At 36.9% G+C, this 14,681-nt stretch overlaps 2 protein-coding genes and 1 pseudogene across 2 annotated transcripts; 1 reads left to right on the top strand and 2 right to left on the bottom strand.

Annotated features, from left to right (window-relative positions):
• Positions 1 to 508: 508 nt before the first annotated feature.
• LOC130749547 (60S ribosomal protein L10) lies at positions 509 to 2,747 on the bottom strand. Its single transcript, XM_057602926.1, has 4 exons — positions 2,637 to 2,747; positions 1,418 to 1,919; positions 1,017 to 1,098; positions 509 to 750 (listed from the first exon to the last, which is right to left on the bottom strand). The coding sequence occupies exons 1-4, from the start codon at positions 2,644 to 2,646 to the stop codon at positions 673 to 675; spliced, it is 672 nt and encodes a 223-aa protein (XP_057458909.1). The 5' UTR covers positions 2,647 to 2,747; the 3' UTR covers positions 509 to 672.
• A 5,298-nt stretch (positions 2,748 to 8,045) lies between these two features.
• On the top strand, positions 8,046 to 9,305 carry LOC130749541 (PRA1 family protein D-like; the record flags this gene model as incomplete). The annotated part of the gene is made up of 1 exon (XM_057602917.1): positions 8,046 to 9,305. A coding segment is annotated over one exon (429 nt), but the record flags the coding sequence as incomplete, so codon positions are not given.
• Positions 9,306 to 11,981: 2,676 nt separating this feature from the next.
• LOC130745958 (uncharacterized) lies at positions 11,982 to 14,435 on the bottom strand (annotated as a pseudogene).
• Between the last annotated feature and the right edge of the window lie 246 nt (positions 14,436 to 14,681).

The following is a 14,681-nucleotide window of genomic DNA, read 5'->3' as shown; positions in this document are numbered from 1 at the left end:
TCAAATGGTATGAAATATGAAAAAATTAGGCTTAAATAAGTTTTGGGTTCCTGCAAAATACATCGTTTTTATTTTTCATCCTTGGAAAAATATGTGTTTAACATCTAAAAAAAATTACATGTTCTATTCTTTGTGTTCTTCATATTCTTATTCTGACTTTGTTGCTTCTTGATGCAGACTAACTTAATGTTTGTTTGATTTTAAATCTGAAAAGACCAAATGTGGATCCAAAAATCCAAAAACAACTATTTCTATTCAAGGTGTATTTTTGCATCACACAATCCTCGAAGTTTTCAATTATATTGGGCTTGTTAATATTCTCATCAATCACTTCTTTAAAAAAACATTCTCATCCATCACAAATATTAAGCACATACATGGAAGTTGGTCGTATTTTCAGGTTTTCACACGCAACCTTTGCGTTAGAACAAGGTTATGTGAAGAGATGCATGAAGGAACATTAACAAGGGAAAAAAAGTAACGGAAATACGCCAAACAAAACCATCAATGGCAAGGGAATCAAAACAATATGGCATTCATTCCATTGAAGGTTTTTCACAAAAAAAGGAAATAAATTCAACATAGTTTGATATTAAGAGCAGAACAAATAGGAAACATTCAATCTTCTGCAACTATTACGGGCAAAATCTACCGTTCCAAGTAACAGGTCACCTAAGCAGTTGCAGTGGCAGCATCTATAAAAGCTCTTCCAGGTTGGCGATTTGCCAATGGTCCATGACACCCAAGAAGCTGCAGAAAACGCATGAAGGAAGTTGTGAATTCGATAAACAAAAAGTAACTTGAAAAAATAGGTCATTTGAATACAAAGGAAAAATTTAACCAATACGTTATAAACAAATCCAGATCCAAGTTGGGAAATACATATATAGAAAGGCTTTCATAAAAATTCTCGTAGAATCGAGAATGAGGTGTCCTCAATATAATAAAAACTATATTGCTATTCAATAAATTTTCAAATATGATGCATAAATAATCCCCACGTAGATTCACAGTACCTTAGCATTCACACCATCAGGCAAAATTCTGTTCTCTGACTTGTACTTAAGATAATCAGTCCTGCTAAACTTGGTGAAACCCCTGAACAAGCATTTTAAACAACAAACCATCAAACCAAATGCAGAAAAATTGCTATATGAGCAGAGCCAAATGAAAGAAAATCTAATCAGATCCTTAAACCAATGGTCCACAAACCAAAACCAATTAATCACATGACGCTATGGAAGAAGATATAAGGTTTCTTGTAGAAAATAATGTAGAATTCATAATTCATTTCAAGGTAATATGGTAAAATTCCTAATTAAGTCTAAAACCTTATTATATGATTCTAAGAATTAGATAATTATTGCAGCAATAGAATCAGAATGATCCTAAAGCTTACTCCCAAAAGAATACATACCATTTCCTGCTAACAATGATCTTCTGACGACCAGGGAACTTAAACTTAGCACGACGAAGGGCCTCCTGTGCATGGTGGCTGTTGCTGTCCTTACAGCGGACGGAAAGAAGAACCTGGCCAATGGCCACCCTAGCACATGTACCCTGGGGCTTTCCAAAAGCACCTCTCATACCAGTCTGAAGCCTATCAGCTCCTGCACATGAAAGCATTTTGTTGATCCTGAGAACATGGAAGGGGTGCACTCTGACCCTCAAGTGGAATGCATCCTTTCCAGCAAACTTTGCCATATATTTGTTGCATGCAATCCTAGCAGCTTCCAATGCTTCACTTGAAACATTTTCTTTCTCCCAGCTAACCAGATGGACACAGAAAGGGAACTCATCAACACCTTTCTTCTTCATACCAACATCATAAATTCGGATCTTAGGATCAGGAACACCACGGCAGAAACGTGACTTGGGGTATGGCTTGTTTTTAATCTGACGATAACACCTAGCAGGTCCTACATCATACAGCACTCATCATAAATATCATTCCATAATAATGGCATATGAAAATTGAACCAAAACTATTTCATTCCAAAAGCATGTTCAATTCAATAACCTGATGAATCAAACATGTTACAATTCAACCATCATACAATTCAATCCAACCATATAATAGAGTCACAGGGAAGAATAAAACATTTAAAAGAATACATAATTGATAGCAATACTAAACAATTCTACCTACAAACATTGAGCAAAACGTGTAATAATTCCTACAGTGACCGATAAGCAAAATGCCATGACATGTTAGCAATTTCAAAAGCATGGAACATGAATTCCAAATCAAAATGAAAAAATTGATCCACCTAAATACATATGGTCATTTGGATCTAAAAATAATTTAAATATCCAAACACTTAAAATATGGAGAAATCAAATGAGCCTCTGTTTTTCACATAAACCAAATCCATGCATATGAAACATATCTGGCTGAAGCATAATTCAAACAGAAAACACAACAATCTAGCAGAACGAACACAAAGCCACGATATCCAGGCACAAGAGTACAATAACACATCAAAAATCTAAAACGCAACTACGAATCCATTTCTACTAAAAATGCAACAGCAAAATAATCGATAGGGAAGGGAAATTCATGAAAGTAGAAATGTAGGTAAAACTGAATTCGAAATGGCGAACGAAATCATAGAATTTGGAAGAGAGGTGCTTACTCCTCCCCATTGCGACGTCTCTCTGCGCAACGCGTGAGGTTCAGGCACCGTGAAACAAACCCTAAAACGATGATATCTGTATTTATACATACATACGTGATCGTTTTTCTTTGGTCCAATAGTTTAAAGCGGGTTTTTGTTTAGGCCCATTCTGGAAAATAAGATTCAGCCTGTTGGGCTAACCAATAACCACACATATAGAAATAGAAAAAACATAAATTTTACACATCATATTGCTATTATTTACATTTTTTTTTAGATAAGCCAAATATTGTATTCACACTTAGCCAAATATTGCAATTATTAACATGATTTTTAATCCAATTGAGACTTGATCTTCTCTTTTACTTGCGTTCTCTTTTTATCTTTTTTTTTTTTTCATATTATACCACGTTCATATATCTCATTTCTCTCATGAGTTCAGTGAATTTTGATTGTGAATAAAATTATATATTATTTACGCACACTCCGTTGGTGGGTAATTATCATAATTAATACAGATTTTTTTCCCATATTCATATTTTATTTTCCCTTTCTTTTAAATTTGAGATAAATGGATATGCGGGGACGCGCGGTCTGTCTAAAAAAGTTTTACATTAGTAATCGATCACATTATGCCATGTAAGACCAAGTGGTAGTATTTTTTTATTTTAATCAAAATAAAAATAAATTCTGATGTTTTTTTGGTAGACAACGCTAAGCAAAGGAAAACTAAATCCTCAAGTGAGGAACCCCAAGGATATCAGCCAACAACAGAGGAGCAAGACCCGGAGGTGCCGACGGGAACAACACAAACTGCACGCGAGGCATATCCGCACCTAGCTTTGCCATAAAATCTGCCGGAGCATTACCCTCACGAAGAGTATGCTGCAAATCAACTCGCGAGGTGCGTTGGACCAACGACTTAATCTTCAAGATCAAAGCAGCATAGAGATGGAAAGAAGAGACTGTCTCCCGAACTAGCTCCAAAGCCATGACGGAATAAGAACAAACCCGTACTTGACGATATCCCCTCTCCCAACAAATTACCAAGCCTTGAAACAATGCCATCAGTTTCGCTTGTAGAATCTCTGAGGTACCAATTCCACCCGCAAAACCAACCAAAAACCGGCCACCTGCATCGCGCACGACACCACCAAAACCTGTTGGACCTGGGTTGCCTTTCGAGCTTCCATCCACGTTGACGCAAACCCAACCGGGGTCTGGAAACTGCCACACCATCCAGCGAGACATCCGCTCAACGCCGTGTCCCCTTGCTGCCGCCAGCAAGCCAAGGAGAGGGACAGCAAGGTCTTGCACCGCATGCACAGAACAAGGAGTCCCCTCAAAAACTCGACTGCACCTCACCCGCCAAAGACACCAGGCATAAATGAAGAAGTGTTCTTGTCGACCTTTGGCAATCCCATCTATCCAAGAGTGGAAAGAATTACAGCTCCAAAAACCAGTATCTCTAAAACCCAACGACAGCCACACGAGCTTGGGGACATGACAGTCACGCAAGCAATGCAATAAGGTCTCGGGATTCGATTGACAAAAAGGTGTGTTCTAGAATTCATAAGGTGATTGAGGGTTTGGGTTCTTGGGAAAGTTTGGGAATCCCATATATGAAATGGTGAGGGAATTAGAATAAATGAACATATATAGCTTATATTCATTTATGTTTACGTTACATACTTACATATACTAAAAAGCTCATATGGGGAGAAACAATTTGCATGAAATACCTTTAAGTTGAAACTAATAGAAAATATTTTGTTATAATTTCAGTACTTTTTCTAAAAGTCCCACATTGGTTAAAAGATAGAGCACAAATATCCTTTATAAAAGTAGTGTAAACTTCAACTCTTGAGTTAGCTGGTATAAGTCTCCCAATTTCTAATAATGAAAGTAGATATACTGAAGCATTTTAATTTGATTGTGAATATGAGGCTCCGACGGGGAATTAAATGAACATATATAGCTTATAAATTATTGAGTCGCTAAATTCAAGTTTCCAAAGTATCCAATCAGCATAACAATCTCACAACATAGATTAATTCAGCTTACAAATGAACAAGTTGTTGGAATAATAAGTCCTTTATACATTAGAGAGGGAGGGAGGGAGGGAGGGAGGGAGATAGATAGATAGGTAGATAGATAGATAGATAGAGAGATAAATAGAGAGAGAGAGAGAGAGAGAGAGAGAGAGAGCAATTCATCACACGAGAGTTGTAAATATATAGTCTATATTTGTTGATGTTTAGGTTATATAGTAAAAAGTTGATACGATGAGGGACATTAAGCATGAAAATATCTTCAAGTTGAATAGAAAATGTTTTAATATAATTTTTAAACTTTTTCTTGACTTTTTAAATATTTTTAGGAGTAGATATACATAAGTATTACAATTTGATTGTGAATATAGAATTCGAAGGGGAAGAACATTTACATTAAAATATTCTTAATTAAAAATAAGAGAAGAGCAAATTTTATTATAATTTCATTCGTTGAGTGAGAGAGGTCCATAGATCAATTCCTGGATGATGGAATTTATTAGTCCAATGTATCAAAACATATCACATCTTTTATATATTATAAATTGTATATAATTATTTGAAGATAGAAAAAACAAAAAAAAAATCTACAATTTATTATATTATTATATCATAATCAAATTAATCAAATACAAAATAATATTTATATTTATTTTTCATTTATAAAAAAAATTAAATATATATTTAAAACAATTTATTATATCTTTGGAAATATGACACGTGCATCTGCACGGGTAAACATACTAGTTATATATGGAAATGATGAGTGGATATAGTGGCTTCAAATATAGGATCACTTTATTAATTAACAATACCAATTTGTGAATAGCGCGCTTTGGCTAAATATCTCAAAGCTTCAGCCTTCAATGGCATAAGCTTCATCAATATACAATTAAATCGTAAAATATTTAACATCACCAAGGTAAATTCAACTTGGATTTTAAAATATATCATTATCTTTGTTTATCTCATGGCCGACAGCCATGTGATTGATTATATATGTGATCATATCTGCACTAATACATTGGATTTCATTAGAGCTTCATAATTAAGTATGCTTAGTCGATAATAATATTAGGATGAGTGATCTCCTTGGAAGTACTCGCGTGCATCCCCTTTTCTTATTTTTGCATAAAAAAACTCTGACACTCAAATATATCACATTAGATATGTAGGTCTCTTTCAAGAAATTATTCTTCCAAAATATATCAATATTAAATATACTTAATTTTCATGCACGGATTAAATCATAAAATTATTCGAATATTAAAAAAATTTAGCAATATGACAAACATATGTACATTCGTCTTTTTGTGGTAGAGACTAGAGTAGTCATTCTTGATCATTTTTCTGTAGTGGGAGTTTAGTCGATGGTATCAATCAGACTATCACCTTAATTTATTATGGTCATCTAAAAACTTGTGCAAAGTTACACCAAACACTTTTGATCTATGATAGTAAGTTTAGCAGGTTTTTTTTTTAAAATAAAAAAACATATATATTAGTAAACTAATTAATGAAAGATTACGTTAATTATTAACCCATTAATTAAAACCCAAACATTGCTGCATCCAGAAACACAACCCATAAACATCTTAAATTCTTCTTCCTCCTCCATCATCCCACCACCCCAACCATCACCAGTCATCAACCGTGCTCACTAATCTCCCTCTCCCAACCTTCTCAGTGGCCCTCCAACACATCAGAAATTCCCATCTCACCCTTTGGCCCTGATCTCCTCCCTCTCCTCACTCACCTGAACTCAGACCAGGGGAATGAAGAACCAGATCTGAGTTGCAGAGAAAAAACCAGATCTTGTTCCCAGGAGCAGCAAAATTGATTCTTGTTTCGCACCCACACCACAAAATCGCTGAGAAACCACCATAAACCCATAAACCGTTGCAACAATGATTCCTCAATCCATAAAACTGAAAACCAAGTGACTAAATTCCAATAAAATCCCAAAACTCAGCACAGAGGAGAGACCAGTGAGATGGAGAGAGCGAGAGGGGGCACCGTTGCAGCATGGTGGTCGTCGCCGGCGTGTTCTCACTCGCCGGCGTGCAGATAAGGTTTTTGCGACGGGGAGGGGGGAAGGTTGCGGTGGCTAGGAGAATGGGTTTGGTGATTTTTTCCAGATCTGGGTTTATGGGTTTATGGTGGTTTTCACCAGAGGTGGGCAGTGGTGGTTGTTCACCAGAGGGGGTTGTGGCTTGGGCGATGGGGCAGTGGTGGTTGAAGTCGGCGGTGGAAGAATAGAGGCAAAGAAGGAGGTGGTGGAGTTTGGGAAGTGATAGAAGAAGGTGAAAAAAAAGAAAGGAAACTAGATCTGAGAGAAGAAGAAGAAAATAGAGGTGTCGGTGACGAAGATGATCTTGGTGGGTTTAGGGTGATGAATATTGGTGAATGGAAGTCGCAGATCCAAAAGATTAAGACCTTATTTGTGGGTTTATTTTGGTTTTCTCATTTCTGGGTTTGATTGTTGGATGGTAAATTATGCAGCTTTTGTTGTGTTGTGTTTTGGGTTTGATCTGAAAATTTGCTGGGTTTGATATGAAATGGACAATAACATATGGTGAAGAAGGGAGAGAGAAGAAGAACAGATTAAGGAAAAAAAAAACATTTTGAAAATATTTATTAAAAATAAATGTTTAATTAAGAAAATATGAATTTTGATTTAAAAAAAAAAAACCTGTTATAGTGGGTCAAAAGTTCTTGGTGTAACTTGGCACAAGTTTTTAGATGACCATAATAAATTTTTCCCGACTTGTGCATATGCGTATTCTTGAAGGTAGAAAAGCTGGTTCTACAATTAAATATCTATGTACACCTATTGTAGGCAATGTCTATTACAATCATTCTTACTAGTTTCAATTAATCATGAATGTAATTATGTGTGTTTGTTTAAATTTTAGATAATTATGACAAATCTTTTAAAATTCAGTTTCAAGATGTGTTTTGGAATTAGGAAACACATGTCAACAAAAGATAAGTTATATAATTATTTTCTAATATATATATATATATATATATATTAATTTTTTAGAAAAAAGAAGGATTGAATTAAGGGAAAGAAAGCGCAGGAAACAAGCCTCTTCCTGGTGAGGCAACAGAAAATGTTCTGGTGCGTTAGTCACTTAGGTGGTGTAGCTACACCACCTTTTACACAACAAGTTCTAGCCACAATTAAATAGGGAAAAAATAAATTAAAAGCCTAAAAAAATTGTGCGGCTGAGAATTATCATAGTAAGTTACATTTTTATCCCTCTCCATATTGCTTTTATATCCCTTCCTCTTTTCTCACTCTAGCATCATTACCATTATACCCCTTCTTTCTTTAATCTTATTTTGGGAAAATCTAATTTGACCTAATTTCAAAAAAAAAAAGAAAAATCCCAGCATATCTCTCTCCGCCATCTCCCTCCCATCCTCCCTCTCCGAAGCCACCACGCGCATCTCCCTCAACCTCACGCGCTTCCTTCTCCTCTTCGCCCTCGCCCTCAGCCTCGTCTACCACCCCTTCGCCCTCCTCCTCGTCGCCGCCCTCCTCGCCACCTGGAACTTCCTCTTCTCCCGCGACGCCGCTGATCCCCCTGTCACACTCTTCGGCCTCCTCACACTCGACGACTGCATTATCGTGATCTGGCTCAACGTTTTCCTCTCCTTCCTCGTCAGCGCTGCTTTGGCGTGCTTCTATGCCGCTCTGAGGAGAACCGATGAAGGTGTTGATGACTATGAATCCCCCTATGGCCCCATGCTTAGTGATGATTCTGGTGACGGTGCTGGTGCTTATACTCGAGTTTGATTTTGTCATCAACAACTGTCAACTGACACTAGGGTTTGGCATTTGTGCTTAGTGATTTGTGGAAAATGTTGTCAATTTTGGATTCCATTCTTTACCGGTAGATTTCACTAGTAGCTTCTCAATTGATTCATATACATCTATACATGATTTCTATTCTGTTTCTAGCAGTTCATTTCTATATGTTTGTGTGTGATAGTGAACAACTGAACATGTAGTAGATTGGAGTTGTGAATTCATCTAATGAGAAGTAGAGTATGATAAATAACCTTTGGCTGGATTGTTGAGTTGTGTGATTAGACAAGTGCTGCATTGCTTGAGTCTTTGTGTGTTGTTATTAATTTGTTTACTTTGGTATATTGCTGGGTGATCTGTTTGTTTTTGCCATTGTTGTCTGAAGACAATGTGCTATTCAGTATTGGTATTACAATCAAGAAGTTTCATTGGTTGGGGAGGGGGTAGAAAGCCTCATTACCATGCATGCAGAGATGCCTTTTGAGAAACTACAAGGCCTCCCAAATTGCTGTGGTGTAGTTGATGTTACAGACATCAATGTGTTTAGCTTCCACAGAACCTCATAAGGAAGTGTGGCTTGACTATGAGAAGAAACATAGCATGGTCCTGCAAGCAATAGTGGATCCTGGATATGAAGTTCAGAGACATAGTCACTAGTTGGCCAGGTATGAGAACTCTAAGGGAGCTGAAGCTGCTTAGACACATTCAGCATGAGAATGTGATTGCTTTGAGAATGAGAGATGTCATGATGCCGACCCAGAGAACAAGTTTCAAGGATGTCTACTTGGTCTATGAACTCATGGATATAGATCTTCATCATATTATTAAGTCCTCTCAGTCACTGTCAAATGATCATTGCAAATTTTTCTTGTTTCAGGTATTATTTCTATTCCTTTAGCTCTTCCTTTTTCTGGACTAGTAGAATTGCGAAAAATAATTCATTTTAGACTCTGTTGCATGGGTACGGCTGTTTTGGCCGCGTACCCGTACCGGGTACGTACCCGGTACGCATACGCTGTGGGTACGTACCCGGTACCTACCCGTTCCAAAAAAAAAAAAATGGTTCCTGGGCTCAAAACGACGACGTTTTGCCTTTTTTTTTTCTGGGCTCAAAACGACGACGTTTTGCCTTTTTGTTCCATAATTTATTTATATTTAAATATTATGTATATTTTATTATATATTATATTTAAAAAAATATACATATATCTAACGTACCCGTACCCCTGTTTTTTCAAAAATCGCGTACCGCGTACCCAATACCGTACCAGTACCCGTGCAACACAGATTTTAGAGAAACTTTGATAGGGTTGCAATTCAAACTTACAGTTTTTAATTGACATATTGTCATGTTTCAAAGTGAATTCAACATGTCCAGTTATTAATTTACAATTCAAGTGAATTTAGTATTAACCATTGAATGTCCTCTTTCATGCATTCCTATACAGCCTCAGAGGGTGGGTTTGATGGAGATGAAAAATTGAGATGTAGCCTTATGTTCTGTAGTTTGAGTACGTGATGCTTGAGTCAAATAATTTAGTGTTTTAGTTCCATTAATTTTTAGATGGAGTAGCATATACTATCATTCTATAGATTATATATACTATCATTCTTTATTACCATTAATAAGGCTTTATTACCATTAATAAGGCTTGTGACATTTTACTTTGATTCACTATCAATCATTTTACTTTCTATTGTGGTAACCAAATAATACATTTAATTCACCACAAGCATATAATGCATTAACCATGACTAGCTTTCTTAAAATTCTCATTTTACATGAACCTTGTATCTCATATTAAGTTTCACAAATGCATGGCAACATGAAAATAAACAAGTTGTCTGATTCTTTAGTATCAAATCATATGCACATTTCGTACAATTCCAAATTTGTTTTACAGCATAAACACCAAGAATATAAAATTTTCTAGTATCAAAGAAATTCAACTAGCACAATCCAATGGCTGAAGAGCAACCCAAACAATTTTATTATAATTTGTAGAATTTAAGAGGGAACCACAACAACATCTTGATGCATAATGGAGATTAAAAAAAAAAGTTAAAGAGCTGCTACGGAGGCAACCTACAGAATGAGCAGAAGGAGATAAGAAGAGCTTGTACAACAACATATTCCTTGAGGCACTGTCAGATCACAATCACACTTCAGTTATTAAACAATCTCATTAACATATAACTAAATGGACCCAGTCACATTTAGTTAAGAGGAGGTAGGTACCCACACATGCAGATCTCCAAATTCAGCTCTGAAGTTCTGAACAGTAGTATCTACCCTTTCTACAAACAGTTGTCAAGAATATCAGGGGAGAAAATCAGGATTTCAAAGAAAATGCAACTAGGATAAAAATTAGAACAAGTTAGAAAAATAGGATAAAAATTTATTCAATTCATTTGACTGTCATAGGTTCAAATGGTGCAGCTTAATTTGAAACTCAAAATAAATATTCATTTCTCAGGTTGATGAATAGAAGTCATTTTTATTGAGACATTTGCAAGAGAAGCTTTCCATGCTATTGAAGCCACAAAACTAGATAGTGCATGGATCTTCTTATAGATTAAAAATTTCATATGCTTCCTCTCCATTTAGTATACCATCGTACAACAAGAAGCCATAAACTTCCGTTGTGGAGCTCAAACTCAAATGCAGACCTCATCATACTTTTTATTGTTTTATTAATGATATAGATATGAAGTTCATTACTTTCATTCCATCACGTATTCACTGCATTATTATATGCAGTGCAGTAGGAGTGCTGTTTAAAATTGAATCATAAAAAGAAAATTATAACGGTCATCCAATGTAAAACAAAATCTCAGCAAAATAAAACAAATTCCTCATATTTTCTCGAACTGAGCGTCAAGAACGAAATTTCTAGGGTTTCAAAACCTTCCGAAGAGTTAAGAGTAGCAGAGAAATCGTAGAGTAAGCACGAAAAACACGCGAATCTTACTTGCAAAGCAAAAGCTGAAGCTGAAGAAGAAGAAAAACGGTTACGGAAGAGCGTTCATCGTCTTCGTTCGAACGCTATGAACAGAAACATAACGAGACACCGTTTCTCCGAGCGGATCAACTTCGTCGAGGTCTTGTATCATGCCTCCAGAGAAATCGATCCATTTCGAGAGGAGAGATGCTAGCTAGGCCAAAGATCCATTTTTGTTGCACTGGTTGTGGGGTTTGATGGAAGAGGAAGAAATGGGTTGATTGAACAAGGGGAATGAGACATAACCGATTTGAGCTTCAGGTCAAGGGATGAGGTCGAGGGGTGTAATGGTAATCATGCAAAAGATTAAAAATACAAAGGGATATAATGGTAATATGGGGAAGGGAGAAATGCCACTGCATTAGATGATAAACAAAATAATTCAATAATGAAGATCACAGACGATGGAAACTCCCTGACCTACAGGATACACATACTTGAACATTAAAGAGATAGCTTAGCTTTTAACAAACACATCATAGACAAGAAGTGATCAACAAAAAACAGAAAGAACCAACTTGGATCACTTCATTGTAGACATTACCATCATGGCAACAAGAAAGATCTTGAAATAACATGAAATCATGAGTACAAGCAAAAGGTCATTGCACCTGCACAGATAAGTGCTTTTGAGCTGAAGTGATCTTGATTGTCAATAAACCCCAAATTGGCATGGATAAAAGTATTAACAACTTATTAATGCTTCCACAAAGTTAAAATTGGCGGCAATAGTCTCATTCTCTATCATGCCCCTTTTTTTCTATCCCTTTGATTACAAGGTTTAAAAGCTAAAACTTGGTAGCATCTATGAACCTGTTAGGAAAATTATTATACGCATAATTACTATTTCAGTTCCTACTTGACTACTTGTGCATCTGAACTACATCACATTGAAAATTTCATCTCAAATCTCAACCATAACTTCATAAATACAATTTATTCACAACTTAAACAGTACTCCATAACTCAAGACTCTAGAAACTATTCTCCATATCTTCTCCTGTTCTATACATCAAACCAAAAATAAAATCTATATAATTCGATGGTGATAGATTCATGAGATTCCTAACGTATAATTTATTAATCATTCTTCAAACAAACATATTGTTCCCTTTTTCTGTAAAATTAAAGGGATGTTAAGCAATTGTTCCTTCTTCATTTCAAGTATGTGCTAGGTATCCAAATCAGTAACAGAATTAAGTGCACTGCATCTTTCTTCTGTCTTACATAGACTGGTAATTTTGGGCCTGGAGGATGGGCCCGTAACAGTATGAGATATGGAAAATACATCAGCAGTATATATATCTGGATACAAACAGTGCAGAAAGAATAAAGATCCTAATGAAGCTAGAGCCACAACGTCGAACAATCCCTCTAAATTCTTGTGGAGTTCGATCTAGAAAGCAAAAGTCTCAAACAAAGTGAAACACTTCCTTTGGAAACTATGCCACAACGCCATCCCGCTCAAAGGAAACCTGAGGAGAAGGGGTTGTGCTACTGATGGAAAATGCCCGATCTGTGATCAAGCAGAGGAAGATGTGAACCACTGTCTCCTCCAGTGTCAATGGGTGAGACCGGTGTGGTTTGGGGGTTTGCTCCAACTAGATATGGCTGGAGGCTTAATTGAGCCTTTTACCGCTTGGCTTGAAGGGAGATTCCAAGCCTTAGCTCAAAGAGGGGAAGGAGTGGAGGAAGCTGCTGCTTACTTGAGTCTCTCCTTATGGGAGATTTGGAAAATGAGGAACGAAGCTGTGTTCAGAGGTATACGCCCCAGCCCAACCTTTTGCTTACAAAAGATTCAGATTGCACTCAGAGAGAGCAGATCGGAGACTCCTATTCCAGATCAGGGGATCACTGGAACCCGCCCTTCAGTCAAGAGGACATACCAATGGAGAAGACCACCTCCGGGGTTCCTCAAATGTAATTCAGATGCTGGTCTGAATATGCAGCAGCATAAAGCCATGGCTAGTTACTTGTTAAGGGATGAAAGAGGAGACCTTACCTGTGGCTACACCAAACGCTTGTACACATCAAAACCTCTCATTGCAGAAGCTCTAGCCCTTCGAGAAGCAACTCTCATGGCAGCAAACATGAAAATGGAAAAAGTCCTGTTTGAATCAGATAACTTACAATTAATAGAGGTGTGTTTGAGAAGGAGACAAGTGGGTTCAATTAAACACATAATTGAAGATATTTTCACTTGGAAGGCAGAATACCCCAACTGGGGATTTACCTGGACGGGAAGAAGCGACAATCATAGTGCTCATACTCTTGCTAACTTAGCCCTCCATGGTAAGCTGCCTTCCTCTTGGTCCTGGAACCCACCAAATGAGCTAAGATCAGCTTTAAGCAGGGACAAGCAACACTCTCAGGAATACAGGATAAGGAGAAGAACAGCCCAAGATGGAGGAGGGGCTTAGGTTCATGGGGAGGAAGGAGAGTCAAGGTTACTGCATTCTATCTCTGTTTTTTGTTTTGGGTAGTGGTCTATGTGTTGGCATAGTTATGATGTACACCAATAATAGTGCATGCAGTAAAGAGATTCCCCTGCTATTGGGGTAAGTGTGTAGCGTGTAGTGTAGGTGGCTTGAGTCTCTCTTTTCCCCTTGTTTTTCCCTTTTCACCTTGTTTTTGCTCCCCTTTTGTCCTGGTTCCCCATGCCTTGTCGTCTTTAGCAACTACTGGCAGAGCCTTGTTTAGTTTTCTTTATCTTTTGGGCTGTGTGGGATCAGTATGTTGTAATCTTTGGGCTTAGGCCTTTCATCAATGATTTCGGATCCATGATCCTTTGACCAAAAAAAAAAAAGAAACATCTTCTTGACCATAAAGAAGAAAGCTAAGATAAACATAAAGTTCCCAAAGAAGACATCTATCAGAATGTGCCAATTAACCATAAAACACTAATCTAAAGTAGTTAGAGGAAATTGGTGATTTTAATAATTCTAGTTATCTGAACCTTGCTCCATATTGAAATCAACGAAAAGAAGCTCATTGATGAACTCAATTCATGCGTGTGTGGCATGCATAGGATTCTGTTACCATGGTCGTTTTCTTCCCCAAAACCAAGTACCAAACGCCAAATCCATCCTCTTTCTAACTTACTGGACTGAAAATTCTTATAGTTAACCAATACATGGTGCAATCGATAGATATATAAAGCCTCAAGAATAACATGGTTTTTCGGGCTGATCTT

Source organism: Lotus japonicus, chromosome 1, assembly GCF_012489685.1.
Source record: "Lotus japonicus ecotype B-129 chromosome 1, LjGifu_v1.2".
Classification (NCBI taxonomy): Eukaryota; Viridiplantae; Streptophyta; class Magnoliopsida; order Fabales; family Fabaceae; genus Lotus; species Lotus japonicus.
Note: the sequence above shows the minus strand (reverse complement) of the source record. Positions and strands in the feature narration are given on the sequence as shown.

Excerpts from the sequence above, each read along its gene's own strand:
- LOC130749547 (XM_057602926.1), bottom strand. Across the intron at positions 1,099-1,417 it reads ATCATTGTTAGCAGGAAATG|GGGTTTCACCAAGTTTAGCA; the intron begins GTATGTATTCTT and ends ATGCTTGTTCAG. Across the intron at positions 751-1,016 it reads CTGATGGTGTGAATGCTAAG|CTTCTTGGGTGTCATGGACC; the intron begins GTACTGTGAATC and ends CGTTTTCTGCAG.